Here is a 22,179-nt window from a genome sequence, read left to right as displayed (position 1 = left end):
CTTAGCCTGATGGGGATGGCAGGGGTTTAGTAAAAGTATGTGTATATGAGTGAATATATCTATGAATGGATGAATGAATAAATTTATCTATTTTTCCCTTTTATTTGGGTTTTAGAGACCAGTTATAAAAAGGAGGGTTTTTATTCACCTTAAAAAGAATAAGAGTGAAGTGTCTCTTTGAAAGTAAAGGAATAACAGCAATTTGGTTAGTCACATCTTTAATTGCTCTCTTATTTGGGGTCATTGTACTCTCTTCAGAAGAGAAGTGCCTGAGTTTTACAAAGGCATTTCGTTGAATAAAATAAGGTGTATGTTTCTATGAAGGTCTCTGTTTTCAGTCTAGTAATAGTTTCACCCAGAGTTGCTTGTTCTCTGAAATTTGTTCTTAGGGCATAAAGTCTGATCTGGCAGAGTCACTGTGAGCCCAAAATCACCATGCGCTGTGCCATCTACATTTCCTCCTCACATTCCGTGTGGCTATAGAGCGTTCCTTACCTGGATTGCAATCATTGAATAAGTTAGAGACGTTTCCTCAGTTCTTCCTCTAGGATATAGTTCCTTAATATTCAGAAATGGGAAGGCTGAAAAGTAGACCCCTGAGGAGACTTTGACGTGGGGGCAATGCAGGGCATTTTTTCCAGGCATCACACAGTGGCCTCTCAGAGATGGTTCCACACAACGCTGTTCTCCATTAGGATCTTTTCCCAGAATCATTTCCATCTTGTGGATTTCTTCTGAACACACCCATTGTAGGAGTTTCCACTTAAGATAATTAAAACTACATGCACTTTCTTGCTGACTTCAACATTTGTTCCTACATATCAGACAATAGAATGTGTATAGATTTTGCAGGTTTTTTTTTTCTCCCTCCTGAATTTACAAAATTAAAAAGGAGCACTTATTCACCAAATGGTCTTCAGTTGGTAACTCATTTTATAATATGTTTTAAAGCTATTTGGAATTTAAGAAAAAGTACTTCAAAACACTTCTTTAGCTTTAAGGAAACCCATATATTTAAATCATTGGAAGAAATATATTTTGTTAAAACTTACTTAGGCTGAGTTGAATAACTGGCATGCATTTATGGGTTTTTGAGTTGATTATGAAACTTTTTTTATAGCAAATTCAATTCTGAACACATGGGAGGTAGTAATAATTTTTTTTTTAGACTTTGTACAAATTTATCACTTGATTTTTCTGGGATTAAGAAATAAAATACACTAATATATCCAAGGTCTCATTATGGAGCAAACTACACATTTTGTTTAATTTCCTCATTAGATCATTTACCATTTAAATTGTCCCTTCAAGATCTGTTTCCCATTGTCTTTGGCATCCATACAAGAGTATGATGTGATAAATGAGGCTTCCTCACTGAAGTAAATCCTTTACTTTCATTGTTGCACTTTTTTTTTTTTTAAAGATTTTTTTTTTTTTAAAGATTTTATTTATTTATTTGAGCAAGAGCATGAGAGAGAAGGTCAGAGGGAGAAGCAGACTCCCCAAGGAGCTGGGAGCCCAAAGCGGGACTTGATCCTGGACGTCCGGGATCATGACCTGAGCCGAAGGCAGTCACTCAACCAACTGAGCCACCCAGGTGCCCTCATTGTTGCACTTCCAAAGTCAAAAGATTAAGTGGTATAACAGTGATTTATTTTTTTATTTTTTGATTTATTTGACAGAGAGAGAGTAGGCAGAGAGGCAGGCAGAGAGAGAGGAGGAAGCAGGCTTCCTGCTGAGCCCAGAGCCTGATGCGGGGCTCGACCCCAGGACCCTGGAATCATGACCTGAGCCGAAGGCAGAGGCTTTAACCCACTGAGCCACCCAGGCGCCCCATGACAGTGATTTATATAGTCAGTTATAATTAGGGAACTCCAGTATACATGCTGAGAGAACAGTAATAAAGGACCAAGCTAAAAATTTTATTAGGGAGTATGCTAAAACTTAGTATATTGGTATTAACTTATATTATATTATATATAATTATATATATATTATATATATTATATTATATATATTAGTATTAACTTATTAGTATTAACTTATATATAATATATAACATATATTATATATTAGTATTAAGTTATATATAATATATATAATTATATATATTATATATATATTATATTATGTATATTAGTATTAACTTATTAAACTTAGTATTAGTGGTTTTATTTCCATACTGTCTGAAGACAAAGAAAACCAAGACAACAACAACAACAAAAAAAACCTTAAAAAGTTAAAACAAAGCTAAGAATGACATGGGAGGAAGAAATAGAATTGGCTTAGTAAAGTGGCCACTTTTATCTTCTTTCTCAAAAAGGGAGGGTAATGTAGTTTTCTTATTTTTTTTTTTAAAGATTTTATTTATTTATTTGACAGACAGAGATCACAAGTAGGCAGAGAGGCAGGCAGAGAGAGAGGAGGAAGCAGGCTCCCTGCTGAGCAGAGAGACCGATGCGGGGCTCGATCCCAGGACCCTGGGATCATGACCTGAGCAGAAGGCAGAGGCTTTAACCCACTGAGCCACCCAGGTGCCCTGTAATGTAGTTTTCTGATAACACCATGGCCCAAAGGCCCAAATGCTGGTGAGGGTGTGCTTGGAGTTGAAGGGGGACAAGAAAGAGAGACTTAATGAAGTTACAGGTTATTGGTTGGGCTTTGAATTCACCTTTTACTTATATCTTCTCTATCCGTTCTCTAAATGTTGGAGTATTTCGGGGTTCAGTCAGTCCTATGCCTTCTTTTCCTTCCTTAATAGAGTCTGTTTGTTATATTATTAAATATAAACTTACATGAATATACATTTATGTGTTAAATATATAAATACAAATATTGGTGTTAAGTCTATTAATATATTGAGGCGCACCTGGGTGGCTCAGTCTGTTAAGCATCGAACTCTTGGTTTCAGCTCAGGTCATGATCTCAGGGTCATGGGATTGAGCCCTGCCTCAACCCCATGTTGGCTCTGCGCCTCCTCAGCACAGAGTCTGCTTGGGATCCTTTTTCCCTCTGCTTCTCCCTCCACTTGTGCTGGCTCGCACATGCGCATGCACATGCTCTCTCTCTCTCACAAATAAAATGCATCTTTAAAAAATTAGTATATTGCTATAACCAGTTAGAGTTAATAGAATGAAAATATTAAATACACACACATATACATTCTGTTTTCTGATGAAATATTTCGCTGCATTTGAATCTGAAGAAACTGTGGAATTGTTGTTGAAACCAGGAATTTTCAGAAGAACTTCTACTTTTTATGGAAGGAGTAGTACCACATTTTCCTTCTTTCCTCTACCCTTTTCTCAGAGGCTTTTCTTCCAAAACAGCACTAATTGTGCCTTCCCTGAATAGTCTCTGAAGTGAGGTTTTGTTAAGTGTCTATTCTGTCCGTGGGGTGCTGACCTATGTATACTCAAGTGCTTATTACTTCGGTGAGTACGTTCACAATGTCTTGATGTTTTTCTGATCTTTCAACTTCTTTTCTTTTAAGGCTCTGTAATGGATTCAGCATCTCAGCTTATGGAAAAGGATCATTAATTCCATGTCCTGCCTCATTTGTTGGCTGCTATGCCTTTTTCTGTCCTGTTCTCTTTTTCTCTTCTGGCATCACTGGGAAACTTAAAACTTTCATTGAATTTTTATGGAGTGCTTCATATTTTGTTGGTTCTAAATTCCACTTCCCATCTTCACTTTGGGTAGACTCCATCTGTGGTCACTAAGAAGCTATGGGAGTGACCCTGTTGTGGAAGCTCAGGAATCTACCTGTTTTCTAGGCCTGAATAGTTCAGCGATGATCTCCAAACCCAAGGGGATTGCCCATCATTGCATTAAAGAGGGGAAACATTTTAGAAAATTGAAACAATTCCCAATAAATCATTGCCTGAGCCTCAAAAGACTTAATATTTGTTTCAACATGAGAGGAGAAAGAACAACCAAGATGTGTTAGGTGAATTTGAATTGTAGAATCTTTGTAGTAAAAGTCTTCTAGGCATGTATTTACTTTTTTCCATTTGATTTTATTTCTTTTCAGTGTTCCAGCATTCATAGTTTATGCACCACACCCAGTGCCCCATGCAGTATGTGCCCTCCATAGTACCTACCACTATGCTTACCCAACCCCCACCTCCCCTCCAAAACCCTCAGTTTGCTTCTTGGAGATTTATTTATTTGAGAGAGAGAGAGCGAGAGAGCGTACATGCACCAGTTAAGGGGAGGAGTAGAAGGAGAGGGAAAATCTCAAGCAGACTCTTTGCTGAGTGGGGAGCCCCATGCGGGGCTTGATCTCATGATCCTGAGATCATGACCTGAGCCAAAATCAAGAGTTGGTTGTTTAACCATCTGAGGCACCCAACTGCCCTGACTTGACCTTACTTTGGAGACTATGATTCTAGACCAAATTATGAGATAGATAAGCTGGTAAAGGATATTCATCAGTAATGAAAGCTTTGGAGGCATCTGTGGAAATGGAACCATCTCCCTGTAAATCTTGGATTATCTTTGCTTCTAATCTTTTGTGAGGTCAGATGGGTCTAGGGGTGTGACTCCTCAAAATAATTGTTTAGTTGAAATATTTTGGAAGACTCAAAAGTGTTTACTATATTTTAGAAAATGAAAATATTTTGCATATTCAGCAAATTATCATTAATCACAAGCAAGGCACAAGCTGAAGATAGAGTAGCATATTCTGCAGTAACAAGTAAATTCCAAATGCCTGTAGCTCAAAATAAAGAAAGGTTTATTGCTCATCAGGCTACACATTTATTAGCAGCAGTGACAGGTCCCTCTTTTCCTCACATGGAGACTTAGGCTGATAGAAGTTCCACCATCTAGATCATAAGTACTTATAGGAGCAGGTATGTGGAGAATCAGACAGTGGTTCTTAAACTACTTCTATTCATCTTTAATTAGCCAGTGCAAATTTTATAAACCACACCATTTTCAAGAGTCAGCAATGTATGATTTCCCCATATGCTTGGAAGTGGAGAGAATTGGGATATTGATAAATGGTGATTATATCTACTAAATAAAAATTAGAAAAAAATCAGAATGGATTTTTCCTCCAAGAGGTTAGGATCTAATAAAACACATAACACGTACACAGTGTTGTCAAGATAGTCAGTTGTTGGGGTGCCTGGGTTGCTCAGTCCATTAAGTGGCTGCCTTCGGCTCAGGTCACCATCCCAGGGTCCTGGGATCGAGCCCCTCGTCAGGTTCCCTGCTCAGTGGAGAGCCTGCTTCTCCCTCTGCCTGCTGCTCTGCCTACTTGTGCTCTCTTTATCTCTCTGCCAAATAAATAAATAAATCTTAAAAACAACAACAACAACAAAACGTAGTTGTTAAGTGCCAAGGAAGTTGAATAAAATTCTCTCTAAGCTGTAGGGCAGTGCAAAATTCAGAGAGGCCTCAAGAAAGTAACCTTCAGCAGGTTAATCACATCTGTATACTATATCGGCTGCCCCTAACCAATTTAAGAAATCTCTAATTTAGGGATGCTGTGGTTCTTAAGATGTTGCACTGTGTGTGTGTGTGTGTGTGTGTGTGTGTGTGTGTGTGTTAGTAAATTTTTCTGATTATATCCATAGGAATATTTCCTGGAACTGGAATTGATTATAGGATCAAAGGGTAAAATGCATAATTAAACTCTGATATAAATTGCCTATTTAACTTCCAGTAAGTTCGTATTCTCCCAGCAAGTATGTGAAAATATCTTTCCTCACACTCTTATCAGCACTGAGTTTCATTAAAGTTTCTAATTTTCACCAGTACAAGTTAAAAATGGTATTGGTTTGGTTTGCATTTCTTTATTAGTAAGGTAATGTGATTTGGGGCATTTTGTTAATTCTCTGTCATTTCCTTTTTAGTTATATCTTTTTTTTTGGCTTTGTATTGGGCTATTGATCTTTTTAAAAATTGATTTTTATAGACATTTCATATATTGTATGAAAATATTTTTTCCTGCTTTTTATTATGTGTTTTGACTTGGTCTTGGAAATTTTAGCCATACATAAGGTTTAAATTTTTATGTATGTGTAGATTTTTTCTTTTTTTCTCATTTGTGTCTATATAAAAGGATTCCACATTCCAACATTTTGTAGGTAATTTCTACTTTTAGACTTTTGTTATTTTATGTTTTAATCTTTATAACATTGGTATTTGGAGTAAAGTTATATGAGCATTCATATTTTTCCCTCTCTTTTCCCAAATGGATAGCCAGTTGCCACAACAATATTTATGGAATATCACTTTTTTCTCCATTTATTTGGAATCTCCTCATTACCCCTAAATTTCCATTTTCATATGGGTTTGTGTTTTTGGCTTTCCATTTTGTTCCATTTATCTGTCTACATCCTCTCCAACACCAAATTGTTCTTAATTGTTGTCACTTCATAATATGATTTAATGTTGGCAGGCCTAGTAGTTCCTCATTATTCTTTATAATCAAAAATTTCCTGGCTATTCTTACATGCTTATTTTTCCAGATAAAGCTCAGTATCTTTTCTTCAGATTTTAAGAAATTCCTACTCATATTTTGATTAGGTTTCCTTTTATGGATTCATTATAGAATCATTGACATAATTCAATACTGAGTTTTTCCATTTAAGATTATGATTTATTTACCTTTTTATTTCAATCTTGAAACTCAGTGAATTAACCTTGATTTTTTTTTCACATTAGTCTTCTAATATTACCTAAGTTTATATCTTAGAATTTTTATCTCTTTTGTTTCTATATAAATGGAAACTTTTCTTTAATATATTTTCATATTGGTTATTATTTATATATAAAAACATTTTTGCATATTATCTTTTTAAAGCAGAATTAACTACATATTCTATGATTTAGGGTATTAGGTATATTGGCATAGTAGATGTATGGACATACATAAGATTGTCCTTTTTCTTCCTTCTGGTTTTTAACTTCTTTTTTCTACATTTTGTCTAAATTCATTGGCAAGTCAAAACTGGCTAGAAAAACATGAAAAATAGTGGTGCTGTTGGGTGACTTTTTTTTTTTTTTTTTTTTTTTTAAGTTTCAAGCACAGTCTCTTGTAATCCAGGTTTATGGCTGCTTTGGTAGTACAACTCTCTCAATAGCAGGTGGATATTTGTGATTTTGTATCTTTGACTTTTGATTCCAGCCAATAGCAGCACCCATAGCCTTTGCTTTAGTTATGGCCCTCTATACACTAATTTATTAACTACTAATAATTAATGATAGGTGACTTAAACTTACCAGACATCTATTGCACTCTTAGTTGTTGTTGTTGTGTGTGTGTGTGTTTTTTTTTTTTTTTTCCCTTGAGCCATTCTGTCCATCTTAAAAGGATTTTTGGACCAACCTCATTGATTCAGAGGATTTAAGAATAGTGTTTGGCCACATCCTTGATTTCGTTCTTCCCAGAGGCTGTTTTAATTGAACTTCTTTTAAATGTCTTCTCCAGGTTCATCATTTATCTGTTAAAGATGAGGAAAAAAAGTTGTATCTTCCAATACCAGGACTTTTGTACTTCGTCTGTTCCTTTTAGTTACTACTTGCAAATCAGACGATTCTTTTCTGAGCTTCTTTCTTTTACAGTGCCTTTTGCACGCAGCCAATACCAATCAGTTCCTGATAGCAACCAATTTATGATACCAATATTCTGTTTTCTCAGTTCTTTACCTCTAGCTCTAAGTTCATTTGATGCATTATTTGCCTTTGCAAGTATTACCAGCAAAGTTTTTTTTATCAGATATTTACCATTTATTAAACGAATCACCATTTTTCAAACATCTAATTATTGTTTTCCCTGTTCACTACCTAGCCCCAAAGCCACTGCCATATATAATTTTTAATATTGTTGTTTTGACAGCCTCCTTTTTCTAGCATACCGGTTTTTGTGTTAATTAACATAGTTGAAGCTACATTACAGTAGCAGATGACCAACACAAGAGTGTTTATTTGCCTTTTGCCTTATATGCTCATTGTGGAGATTTTGGCTTAACTTTACCACTTCTTTGTTTTAAACCTTGGATATAACTTGGGTGAACAACATGAGTTTGAACTGCACAGGTCCACTTATATCTGGATTTTTTTCAACAAAATACAGCATAATACTGTAAACATATTTTCCTAATAACATTTTCTTTTCTTTAGTTTCCTTCATTATAAGAAGACAATATAATACACATATCATAAAAATTATGTGTTAATCATTTGTGTTATTCACAAGGGTTCTAGTTAACAATAGAGTATTAGTAGTTAAGTTTTTGGAGACTGAGAAGTTACTGTGGATTTTCAACTGCATGGGGGTCAGCCCCCTAACCCCTGAATTCTTCAGAAGTTTACTGTATTTGGTTAACACTTTCTTGTGTTCTGTATTTTGTAGATACTGTTTCAATATTCCTCAAAAATTTTCTCACTAAATTTCTCTCCATGTTAATATCTATGCCAAGCTTTTGTATTTTACTTAAAAATCTTGCTTATGCACATAAGGATAGCTTTGTCCAGATTTTTATTTTTCTGTTCCAGTGTGAATGAATGCACCCAGTCTTCTCACTTCATCTGAGATTTGTTTGTTATCTCTGGTAAATTAAAATGTGAAGATTATGTTTTCTGTACTCTGTACCCAGAAAGTGGAGTTCTTAGACTTTGTTCAGCCTTAATAGGAAATCCTGATTTGTCCTCTTTCTTCTGTATTTCTATCAAGTATTTACTGTCCAGCTACGTTCCATTTTATTAAGAGTATATCTTTGTCTAGCCCCACCATCAACAGGTTATTTTAGCACAGCTTCTAAAAAGTTAGCTCAGGTAGTCTTCTTAACTTAATCTTTTCTCTCTATAGAAACTGTTACCACTCCTTCCTGCTCCAGGCAAAAGGGGAAAAAAAAAATCAAGAAGTAGTTTTTGTTCTCGTATTAGGAGTCTACATGTAGGGGAAAGAATACCATCCAGTCTTCTTGTTGTGCCTCTTGGTCTCCCCCTGAATTTTATTTTTTTTTCTTTTATTCTTGGGTTAAACTACTGAATTTTGGGATCAATAAACTCTAGAATGTAAGGGCTTTTAGTGGATCTTCTGTCTGTCTTTCTCCCTCATATACACATGGATTGTTTTTAATTCGTAGTGGGAAATTAAGATGGTCAAGGGAAAGCTATTACTCACGAGAAGGACATTCTTTACAAGACAAAACATACCCTTCCTATTTAGACCAGAAACAAACCCCAAAACTCACTGGTGTAAATGAGAAAGAAGTGTATATTTCTCCTGTCATGGTATTTACGTACTTATCCAAAGACTCTTGTTTTTCCTTCTTGTTGGTCTGATCTCCCTTAGAGTGTTCTCTTCCATTCTAATCTGATGGGAAGGAAGAAAGAGAAGTCATAGCAGTAACTCCCCTTTTAATAAATTCTGTGGAAGTTGTGGGCTGCAGTCCTCTACACATTCTTTTAGCAAGAACTTGGTTAGGTGGCTGTTCTTAACTGCAAAGTAGGCTGGGAAGTAGAGTCTCTACTTGGGAAGCCGTGTGCCCAGAAAAAAAATCTCTGTGGTAGTAAAAGGTGAACAGATTTTTGGATATAACCGTGAGCCTAGCATACTTTTTATATCACATACACTTATAGATAAATTAAAGGAACCAAACATAATACAGATAAATCTAAAATATAATGTCATTTTTATTCCTTATTTGACATCAGTTATTATGGGAGAAGATGAGGGAATTCCTGGACTTTCAGCCCCAGTTCCCTCTCTGTAAAAATTTATTTTATAATACCTCCCATTCTTTCACTCATGGAAAGAAATATTTCAATGTGGAATAGATCAGTTGTTAAAATTAAGTTTTTTTTTTAATTAAAAAGGTCAATAATGTATTGGTCTAGTTAGATAAGTACCTTTCCAGATTTTCCTACAATTAACCAGAGTGAATAAAGAATGAAATTGGTTTAGGATAAAACAGAATAAGTGAATGAATATTAGCGCTCCTACACAAGAGGTCATGGAAATAACCCTGTCCAGGAGGTTTAAAGCCTCCCAGTGGAAGGTACTCTGGATATTACTGTTTAAGCATCAATAAATCACTAGGGCTTCTTGATGAAGGTGAAGGGTAGAATATACACATTAACTTTCTCTGCTCTTAAACTCCCATAAAGCCACAATCATGGAATAGTAATTATAATAATAAAACCTAAAATGACACAGACAGTAAAAAAAAGAAGATAATAGCTCTACATTTTTGGAATCTGAAAGGGCCCAAGGAAGTTCGATCTTAAAATAAAAAGTGATATGGCTCATATGAGAGAGAATCCCTTTTGCATGTGTGCCCATGTGCACACATCCCTAAAGCTTAGGAAATGGTAATATAAGTATTTCTGAAAATGGAAGTGACTAGAAGGTAGAGCTAAAAATGGAAGCATGGGGATATCTGGGTGGTTCAGTCAGTTAAGCATCTGTCTTTGGCTCAGTTCACGATTCCAGAATCCTGGGATCTAGTCCAGCATCCGGCTCCATGCCCAGCAGGGAGCTTGCTTCTCCCTCTGCCTGTCACTCCCTCTGCTTGTGTGTTCCCTCCCTCTCTCTCTCTTTCTCTCTGACAAATAAATAAATAAAATCTTTAAAAAAATTAGAAATGGAAACATGGTTGAATATTTCTGCAAGAATAGTGAGATCATGCTATTCCTTCTTAACCCCTGTGTAGTCAAGTCAGTCTCTTTTCTTCTACCCTGGCAAGATACACAAGTTTACTATCTGGAGAGGATAAAACTGAAGGTCTCTGGACTGGAAAGAAAAGGTGGAGTTGTATTACAGCTAGAGGCAAAGAAGATCCTTCTATGGGGAATCCACTGATAGCCAGAGCTATTTAGGTAAATGACCCAGCCACACCATATATAGAGAATTTCAGTCATTGAACTGTACTTGCTGAGAGTTTATCATCAGCTTCCATATGAACTGATCATCAGGAACCAGAAAATAATCTTAGGAAAATTAAAGATCAGCAAAAAATCTCAGAAGAAACTGGTAAAAGACTGAGCAGAAGACTTGGACAAAGTGTCATTAGTGCCCTCAGGGAGGGAGAACCCCTGATAGATGGTGCTTTAGCTGTGTTGGTTGGTAGGAAGTGATGGGACTTCAGAACCAATAAAGAAGCATTCCTGTAGCACATGACCCCATTGTAGACCACATTCCAGATCCTGGGTCCTGATTTCCATTTCCAGGGTCTGCAGGCCTCTTTCCTCTCTTGGTTCTGGTGAGTGCCTTCTAACACAGTATGCTTAGAGGTAGCTGAGGGAAGGCTGTGTATGTGAAATGTGGATGGAGTTCGAGTGTGTGGTCGGAGTCTACATGTATAAGCATGGGGTCGTTATAGATGAAAAGTCTAACATAGTGTTTAGCATAGTGGATGATTATGACCATATCTATGCTTAATAGTGTACAATTTTACATTGTAAGACACTAAAAACAGAAGATCCTACATGCTTTCTGAGAGGGAAGAACCCTACAACCACCAAAAGAAAATGTCATATACAAATGATCAGAATCAGAAAGGCTTCAGATATCTCACTAGTGTCACTAAAGTCAAAAAGGGAATGGAGCAGAGCCTTCAAAGGTCTATGAATTATTAATTACATAAGTGAACAGAATAAAGATGTTTTCAGAAATTTAAGTTTCAGAAAGTTGTCTCCCATGAATTCGTTTTCAGGACACTGTGGGATGATGTATTACCCTAACAAGGGAATAAACAGGAGAACAAATGTATACTGAAACAAATGAGAAGGCTCTAGAAAAGACAAAGAATATCAAAGATTCAACGTATATGAGTATATTTCTCAGTGATTTTGACAGTTGGAGATTGGAGTTCAATGTTGTAATAAATTTATAAGAAAATAAGTAGTCAACCTCCTGCCCCTTCCCAAACAGGCAATTTTTAACTGTAGGGCAAGAAAAGGCAAGCAATCAACATATTTATGGTTTAGTTGTGAATCTTAGTATCAGAAATGATGACAGTTGATTTAATCAATGTTGTCATAGAAAGCTAAGGGAATTTGTGTTTCCTAGAAGTGGAGATGGGGAGAGGGTGCTGGTTGGTTTCAGAGGTCAATCCCTTCTTTCACAGTGGGAGGTCAGTAGATAATGCTGGAAACTGAAAATGCAGTAGCAATGTAACCATGGGGTCTGGTGATTTGAGTTTATAGAGATTTGGAAGCTTAGAATGAAAAAAGCTGCCTTTGGAGGATTTTGTCCATTCTAATAACTTTGTTACTCTTTAAAATATGTGAATAATTTTTTTTAAATTAAGATTTTAGATTAAAAATATATTTTTTAAAGATTTTATTTATTTGACAGAGAGATCACAAGTAGGCAGAGAGGCAGGCAGAGAGAGAGGTGGGGAAGCAGGCTCCTTGCTGAGCAGAGAACCCGATGTGGGGCTCAATCCCAGGACCCTGGGATCATGACCTGAGCTGAAAGCAGAGGCTTAACCCACTGAGCCACCCAGACGCCCCTAGATTTAAAAATTGTTAACTTAAGTGTAGCTGACATCCAATGCTACAGTAATTTCAGGTGTACAATATAGTAATTTGGTGTCTCTGTACAGTATGCTGTGCTCACCACAAGCATAGCTCCCATCTGTCACCATGAAGTGTTATTATATCATTCACTCTGTTCCCTATGCTGTCCCTTTTATTCCCTTGACTTTTTCATTCAATAACTAGAAGCCTATATCTACAACTGCCTTTCACCCACTTTGACCATCTCTCCACCCCTCTTCCCTCTGGCAGCCATTAGTTTGTTCTCTGTAATTTATAGGTCTGTTTCTGCTTTTCGTTGATTTGTTTTGGTTTTTTTTAGATTCCACATATGAGTGAAATCATATGGTATCTGTCTTTCTCATTCTGACTTATTTTACTTAGCATAATACTCTCTAGGTCCATCCATATTGTTGCAAAGGGCAAGATATCATTCTTTTTATGGCTGTATAATATTCCATGGTATGTACATATATACATACATACCATATTTTTTAAATCTATTCATCAATTGATGGACACTTGGGCTGTTTCCCTATCTTGGATGTTATAAAAAATGCTGAAATAAACATAGGGTCCATATATCTTTTTGAATTTACATTTTTGTTTTCTTTGTGCAGATATCTAGTGCTGGAATTTTGGAGCATATTGTATTTCTCTTTTTAAATTTTTGAGGAAGCTTTTCACAGTGGCTGTGCCAATTTCCCTTTTTCTTTTTTTTCCTGTTACATCCTTGCCAATACTTTTTATTTCTTACCTTTTTGATTTTAGCCATTTTGACAGGTATGTGGTGATACCTCATTGTGGTTTTGATTTGCATTTCTTTGATGATGGGTGATATTTAGCATCTTTTCACATGTCTGTTGGCCATCTGGATGTCCTTGGAAAAATGTATGTTCAAGTCCTCTACCTATTTTAAAATCAGATATTTTTCTGGTGTTGAGTTGTAGAAGTTCTTTATATTTTTTAGGTATTAACCCCTTATTGGATATATCATTTGCAAATATCTTCTCCCATTCAGTAGGTTGCCTTTTTGTTTTATTGATAATTCCTTTACTGTGCAGAACCTTTTTATTTTGATGAAGTCCCAATAGTTTATTTAATAGTTTTATTTTTGTCCTTTGCTTTAGCAGATGTATCCAGAAAAATGTTGTGATGACCAGTGTCAGAGACATTATTGCCTGTGCTCTCTTCTAGAATTTTTCTGGTCTCAGGTTTCACATTGAGGTCTTTAATCTTTTGAGTTTATTTTTTGGGTATGGTGTTGAAAAGTGTTCTAGTTTCGTTATTTTGCATGTTAATTATTCGGTTTCCCCATTTATTGAAGAAACTCTCTTTTCCCCATTGTATATTCTTGCTTTCATTGTTATAGATAAATTGACCATATAAGCATGGGTTTATTTCTTGGCTCTCTATTTTGTCTTATTGATCTATGTGTTTATTTTTGTGCCAGTACCATACAGATTTGATTACTGTAGCTTTGTAGTGTATCTTGAAATCTGGAAGTATGATATCTTCAGCTTTTTGTTTCTTTCTCAAGATTTCTTTGGATCTTTGGGATCTTTTGTGGTTTCATACAAATTTTAGCATTATTTCTTCTAGTTCTGAAAAAGTGTTGATGGTATTTTGATAGGGATTACATTGAATTACAGTTTTCAAAGTATAGATTTTTTTTACTTCCTTGGTTAAGTTTATACCTAGGTATTTCATTCTTTTTGGTACAACTGTGTGATTCTTTTCTTAATTCTCTCTCTGTTACTTCATTATTAGTGCACAGAAATGCTACTGATTTCTGGGTATTAATTTTCTATTCTACAACTTTATTGAGTTCGTGTGCTACTAATAGTTTTTTGCTGCATCTCCAAAATTTTGGATCATTGTGTTTTCGTTTTCATTTTTCTTCATGTTTTTTGATTTAACCAAGGAAGTGAAAGACCTTTACTCTGAAAATTATGACACTGATGAAAGAAATTGATAATGACACAATGGAAAGATATTTTATACTGAAGGACTAGAAGAATTAATGTTAAAATGCCCACATTACCCAAAGCGATCTACAGGTTCAGTACAATCCCTTTAAATACCAACAGCATTTGGGGCACCTGGGTACCTCAGTTGGTTAAGCAATTAACTCTTGATTTTGATCATGATCACTCAGATCATGATCTCAGGGTCCTGAGATGGAGCTCTGCATTAGGCTCCAGACTGAGCCTGGAGCCTGCTTAGGATTTTCTCTTTCTCTCTCTCTCATTCCACCCCTCCCCCTCCTGCTCATGCTTGCACTCCCCCAGCACAGCAAAATAAATAAATGATATATAAATAAATATATAAATATATTTATATATAAATAATATATAAATATAAATATATATACACCAACAATATTTTTCACAGAACTGGAAAAACTTCACCCAAGTCTCAAAAATACTTTCCTTTTCGGGGCACCTGAGTGGCTCAGTGGGTTAAAGCCTCTGCCTTTGGCTCAGGTCATGATCCCGGGGTCCTGGGATCGAGCCCCGCATCGGGCTCTCTGCTCTGCGGGGAGCCTGCTTCCTCTTCTCTCTCTGCCTGCCTCTCTGCCTACTTGTGATCTCTGTCTGTCCAATAAATAAATAAATTAAAAAAAAATACTTTCCTTTTCTAATCATAAAGGAAACCCTAATAAATGAGGATTGATCTTTCATAGAGATAAGGTTTTAATGTAGATATGTGTTTAACTGTTCAAAGATTTTTTTCCAGTAGATTTTGACAAAGGTGAAGCTAAAGAATTTATGTTATTTTTTAAGCTGAAATATATTTTCTTCCATTAATTTTTGTTTCATTTTCAGGGTGACCGTGGACTTCCTGGTTTTCCTGGGCTTCATGGAATGCCAGGATTAAAGGTTGAAAAAAAATCTAGTCTTTTAGTATTCACTAATGTTGCATTTTATTTCAAATTAGAAGTCCTTTATGTTACAGATGTGTTATAAGTAAATGCTCAAATATAAAGTATATTTAAGTAAATGATTGCATTGCTACCATAGTTACATAAAGCTTTTAACAAGTTTTCTTTAAAATTTCCAGTCGTAAATTTTATGGTACTTAAACACTGATGAGTATGTTTTAATATATGGAAATTATTTTAACTCTAAGCCCTGTACTTTAGGCCCTGTGATGGCTCCAACTATCCTTATTTTTCTTCATAAAGCCTCAAATGTAGGGCTTTTGTAAATAAAGTTTAAATTATTTTATTTCTATTTTATTTTATGTTGGCAATTAAACCTTGTTTATAATTGGTGTTTTTTTCCTTAAAACTTAAAGGGACATTTTCATATTTCTCTAAAAGTCAATTATTTTAATTCTAGTTACTGGACATAGAGAGTTATATTAGTTTCAGGTGTACGATACAGTGATTCAGCAATTCTATACCTCATTACTTGGTTCTCATCAAAACTTTACTCTTAATTCCTTCACCTATTTCACCCATCCCCCACCCCCCCTTTGATAGACTTTATTTTAAATATATACCCTGAGTTAAAGTTGTCTTTTTTTTCCCAACAAGAACATTTTTTACCTGAAGCATACTTCAGAATACATGGTTTGAAAAGGTGTATATAAAACATGAGAAATAGAATACACATGTTCTTCAGGTACACACAGAATTCCCTGGTTAAATTACATAAAAAGAGATATAACAAATACTGGAATTGAAATAAAGATTTTAAAAAATACATAGAAATAAAATTCAGTGTTTGTATTTTCTCTTTTAGGGTGAAATGGGCCCCAAAGGAGATAAAGGATCAACTGGATTTTATGGCAAAAAGGGAAGTATGAGTTATAAAACAAAGTATCCGTATGGAACTTTGAATGTCATGGAAGTAGGAAACTCATGTTTCAGTCCCAGCTGACTCACCATCACAGCAATTAGCTTTGTTTACCTTTCTCAGGAAATTTATTTAGAATAATGGAAACATAGAATAATACCTGGTATGTGGTATTTGATAAGAATGCATCATGTTATTGATCATTCTGATTTTTTAAAGTATTTGTAGAAAGAGATTCCTTGGGAGGAAGTGGGAGCTGCTTAACATCATGTCCGTGGAGAATCACTGTCTGGGCCTTCCAATTTCTTCACATTGTAGGAAGATTATATTTTCTCTGCCTTTTAATTTTGCCAAGATGTGGTTTCTGTGTTTAGACACTTGTAATAATCCTGCATTCACCATTTTTTAAAATGTCTTTGTGTCGGCTGGCCTGGTAAAATAATGCTTTGCCAGGAGTTGTAGAGCCAACACTAGCCATCGTTTCATGAATTCTGTCACTACATAAAGAGGTTGACTTACTTTTTAACAGAAGTTTGAGTTGGAATTTTTAAATCCTTGTTGTACTTCCTCTAGGGATGGTATCTGGGGCATTCCCAATGGTCCAGCTATCATCACAGGCTAGTCTACAAAGCTCTCTAGCAAAACTAGGTTGTCCAGAAACTCTGGTAAAAGAATTGTTTACCTTTATACCAAGAAAGTTGAGAAACCACCAAGATCTGCAATGTGTGTGCCCAAGCCAACTTCAAAGAATTTGTGCTGTGAGACCTAAAGTATTAGGAATTTGCCTAAAATGGAAAAACATGTCAGCAGGGCCCATGGTGGTTCCATGTGTGCTAAATATGCCCATGCCAAGGTCAAGCATGCTTTCTTTATTGAGCAGAAAATCATTGTGGAAGTGTTGAAGGCACAAACACAGAGTCAGAAAGCTAAACAAACAAACAAAAAATGAAGCTCTTTTTGAGTAATAAAAACAAAAATTAAAAGTATTGTATGGATAGTTTTCTAAGTGTGTGTTTTTAATATAGGGTGCAAAAGGTGAAAAAGGGAATGCTGGTTTTCCTGGTCTTCCTGGACGTGCTGTGAGTTTGATAGAAAAAGCTCTTGAGTATTTTACACTAAATAAAAATTATCTTGTACTGTCTTCTTTGGGAAAGAAAAAGTAGTACAAAAATGTATTATAGGGATGCCTGGGTGGCTCAGTGGGTTAAAGCCTCTGCCTTCGGCTTGGGTCATGGTCCCAGGGTCCTGGGATCGAGCCCCGCATCCGGCTCTCTGCTCAGCGGGGAGCCTGCTTCCCTTCCTCTCTCTCTGCCTGCCTCTCTGCCTACTTGTGATCTCTGTCAGATAAATAAATAAAATCTTTTAAAAAAATGTATTGTAATATCTGTATTTATTTTTTAGGGCGAACCAGGAAGACATGGAAAGGATGGATTAATGGGTAGTCCTGGTTACAAGGTATTTACATAAAAAACTCAAAAGATTTCTTTAACTTGTGAGTGAACATTAGAAAAATGTACTGATATTTGACTTTATTTTTTTACACTATGACAATGGTATAAAATAATGAGCTGAAAGTTGTTTTACTGTAACTTAAAAATGGGAGTGAAGTTCTTTTGAGTCTATTGAGAATTCTTAGGTGTTAGAAATAAAATCCCTGGATATCAGAAGGTTGAACTTCTTTGATAAGTCATTCAAATGGATTTGTTTGGTGGGTTAGAAGCAGAGGTACCACGCACTTATCTCCCAATAAGGGAGGTACTTGGGTGGAAGGTAGGGGGACTTCATCCTTAACCTGAACAACTTCTTTATCAGTTGTGCGGTGGTATTAGTATGAGAGAATTAGAGCAAGAGGAACTGCAAGGTGCCTGTCATTCACCACCCCTAAAAAACTCAAAGGCACTTGCCCTTATGATGATGGGTTTGCACCATCATATTCTTACCTAGAGAAACTTTTTTTTCATTAATTATCAAGTACAAATGGACTTTCTCTGCTGTAGCTTATTAAATAAATGGGTATCAATCCTATGTATACATTGTCAGTCTATTTGGAATGTGCCAGCAGCCCACTTAATTGTTCTGCTCTAAGTTTTTTGAATACCTAAGGAGAGGATTTATGTAATCCATCAACCAGTGAGGTCACTTGGTCAAACATTTGATTTAGAGATGTCATCATGTTCCTAGGGATCACATTGAATGTATAGGTCATTTGTGGTAGTGTGGACATTTTAACAATAAAAAATGTTCCAGTCCATAAACCTAGGGATTAAGAGTGGCTTTTCATTTATCTGAGTCTTCATTAATTTCTTTCATCAGTGTTTTTTAGTTTTTAGTGTATAAGTCTTTCTCTTCCTTGGTTTAGCTTATTTCAAAGTATTTTATTATTTTTGATGCTATTATAAATATGTTTGCTTTTTTAATTTCTGTTTTGGGTAGTTTGCTGGTAGAGTATAAAAATGAAACTGATTTTCTCGTATGTTGATTTTGTATCCTGCAACTTTGCTGAATTTATTATTTTTGACAGTTTTTTGATGGAGTCCTTAGGTTTTTCCATATATGAGATCATGTCATCTACAGAGACAATTTTACTTCTTTTACAATTTGGATGTTATTTATTTCTTTTTCTTGCCTGATTTATCTGGCTAGTACTTCTAGTACTTTGTTGAAAAGAATGGCAAGACAGGGCATCTTTGTCTTGTTCTTGATCTGAAAGGAAAAGCTTTCAGTTTTCATTGTTAAATATGTTCACTTTAGGTTTTTCATATATATTTATATACACACACATATATATGATCTTTATTGTGTTTAATCCCTTCTATACCTAGTTTTTGAGAGTTTTAATCATGAAATGGCGTTGAGTTTTGTTAATTTTTTTTTCTACATTTCTTGAGATGGTCATATGATTTTTATCTTTTTTTCTGTTAATCTGGTATATCACATTGATTTGCATATACTGCCGTCTTTGCATCCCAGGGATAAACCCCATTTGATTGTGGTGGATGATCCTTTCAATGTACTGTTAAATTCAGTTTGATACTATTTGTTCAGGACTTTTACATGTATGTTCATCAAGGATGTTGGCTTGTAGTTTTCTTTCCTTGTGGTGTTTTATTTGGCTCTAGTATCAGGCTAATATTAGCCTCATAAAATGATTTGGTGACTGTTCCCTCTTTTATTTTTTGGAAGATTTTAAGGATCCATATTAATTCTTTAAATGATTAGTGGAATTTACCTGTGAAGTCTGCCTGTCCTGGGACTTTCTTTATTCTAGGAAATTTTTGATTACTGATTCAGTCTCCTTACTTGTTATTGATCTGTTTAGGCTTTCTCTTTCATCAGTGTTGTTAGGTTTTATGTTTCTAGGAATTTATCCATTTCTTCTAGTTTGTCCAATTTGTTGGCATGTAATTATTCATAATGGTCCCTTGTGTTCTTTTTTATTTCAGTGGCATCAATTGTAATGTCTCTTCTTTTGTTTCTAATTTTATTTGAGTCTTACCTTTTTTTCCTTAGTTGAGCTAAAGATTTATGCATATTTTAGATCTTTAAAAAAAAATCCAAATTTTTTTTAGATCAACTCTAGCTTTAATTATTTTTTCTTTTGTTTTTATATTCTGTATGTCATTTATTCTTGCTTTAATCTTAATTATTTCCTTCCTCCACCTAACTTTGGGCTTAGTTCTTCTTTTTCTAATTTTTTTAAAAAATTTATTTATTTGTTAGAGAGCGAGCGAGCGAGTACAGGCAGACAGAGTGGCAGGCAGAGGCAGAGGGAGAAGCAGGCTCCCCGCCGAGCAAGGAGCCCGATGTGGGACTCGATTCCAGGACGCCGGGATCATGACCTGAGCCGAAGGCAGCCGCTTAACCAACTGAGCCACCCAGGCGTCCCTTTCTTTTTCTATTTTTTGCCCCGCTTTTTATTGGAAAAAAAAAAAGATTTTTAAAAAATTTATTTGAGAGAGAGAGCACATGAGAGGGGGGAGAGGCAGAGAGAGAAGGAGAAGCAGACTCACCACTGAGCAAGAAGCCCTACTCAGAGCTTGATCCCAGGATCCTGGGATCACGACCTGAGCCCAATGCAGGTGCTTAACTGACTGAGCCACCCAGGCACTTCTAGTTTATTTCCCTTTTTGATATTAATCTGGGTAGCATGTTTGCATGGACATACCTATAAGTGTAAACCTTACTTTACTTTTTAACAGCTTTATTCATAGATAAGCCACACATTGTACAGTTTACCTATTTAATTTATTGTATACACAATTCAGTGGTTTTGAGTATATTTATATAGTTATTCAATAATCACTGATCAGATCTGTGTGTTTGAAAATACTTTCTTGCCATCTTTGGGTTGCTTTTTCACTTACTGTACCTTTGATAAGAAAAGTTTTTAATCTAGATGAAGTCCAACTTCTTAAATTCTTTTGTGGTTCATGCCTTTTGTGTCATATTTAAGAATATTTACCTAACTTAAGGTTATAAGATTTTCTCTTGTCTTTTCTTCTAAAAGAAAAAAAAAGTCAATTTTTGTAAATACTTACATTTAGAACATTATATTTTCTAAAACTTTATCATCTTAGCCTATAAATTTAGGCCTATAATCCATTTTTGTTGATTTTAATTTCTATGTATGGCATGAGGAGAAAGTCAAGATTGATTTTTTTTCCATTAGTATACCCAATTCTTTCAGTGTCATTTATTAAGAAGACTATCATTTCCCACCAAATTATATGAGCATTTTTGCCAAATAAGATTTCACTGATACATGTGAAACTATTTTTGGACTCTTGATTCTGTCCCAGTAATCTATACCTCCGTCCTTTTGTAAACAATGCACTGTCTTGATTATCATAGCTGTAAAGTCTTGAAATCTGACAGTGTGTCTAAATTTGTTTTTCATTTTAAAATTGTAATGGATATACTAAGTGTAACAAATTCCATATAAGCATAAATGTCAGCTTGAAAAATTTTACAGAAAAGCCTCCCAAGTTTTATTAAGTATACTTTTTAGTTGGTAATAATTTTAGATTTATAGGAAAGTTGCAGATACAGTATATAGAGTTCCCTTACACACTTTACCCAGTTTCTCCTGATGTTAATATATTACTATGGCACATTTGTTGAAACTAAGAAATCAGTAGCAATACATTGTTGTAAATTGAATTCCATACTGCATTTGGATTTTATTAGTTTATCAGGACTATCCTTTTTCTGTTCTATGATCTAATTGAGGATACCACATAGTATTATTTTGTTATGCCTCCTTAGTCTCTTGTAATCTATGATAATTTCATTCTTTTCTTGTTTTTCATGACTTTCACAGTTTTAAAGAGCTTTGGTTAGGTATTTTGTAGAATGTCACTCAGTGTGGGTTTTTCTGATGTTTTCCTCATGATTAGGCTGGAATTACAGGTTTGGGTTTTTTTTTGTTTTTGTTTTTTGTTTGTTTGTTTGGGTGGGAGGGAAGGATATAACACAAAGGTGAAGTGCCACATCTCATCATATCAGATTATATACTATCCATATGACTAATCACTGATTATATTAAATTTTATGATTTGGTTATGGTAATATTTGTCATGTTTCTTCACTGTGAAGTTACTGCTTTTTTCTTTGCACATTTTTTTTTTGGGAATTGAGTTACCAAGTTCAGCTCCTATTCAAGATGGGGCAGAAGGACTGAGATTAAGCTTAAACTTTTAGACAGGAGAGTATATACATATCTTTACACTTATTTGAGGAGAGTTATGGTTAGTAACAAGAATCTTCCAATCCATGAATAGGTATATGTTCCACTAATAGTTTTTCTTTAATATATCTCAGCAATGTTTGTAGTTTTCAGTGTATAGATCTTATATGTCTTTTGTAAAATCATACC

At 35.1% G+C, this 22,179-nt stretch overlaps 1 protein-coding gene across 1 annotated transcript in view; it reads left to right on the top strand.

Annotated features, from left to right (window-relative positions):
• Positions 1-22,179, top strand: part of COL21A1 (collagen type XXI alpha 1 chain) — a 181,987-nt gene that overhangs the window by 106,232 nt on the left and 53,576 nt on the right. The window contains exons 12-15 of the mRNA XM_080805923.1: positions 15,330-15,383; positions 16,251-16,358; positions 17,330-17,383; positions 17,706-17,759. Of these exons, the coding sequence (XP_080662049.1) occupies positions 15,330-15,383; positions 16,251-16,358; positions 17,330-17,383; positions 17,706-17,759 (270 nt within the window). The remainder of the gene's footprint in view (positions 1-15,329; positions 15,384-16,250; positions 16,359-17,329; positions 17,384-17,705; positions 17,760-22,179) is intronic.

The sequence above is a fragment of the Martes martes genome, assembly GCF_963455335.1.
Source record: "Martes martes genome assembly, chromosome: 6".
In the NCBI taxonomy this organism is placed as follows: Eukaryota; Metazoa; Chordata; class Mammalia; order Carnivora; family Mustelidae; genus Martes; species Martes martes.
This window is presented reverse-complemented; position numbering and strand designations above follow the sequence as displayed.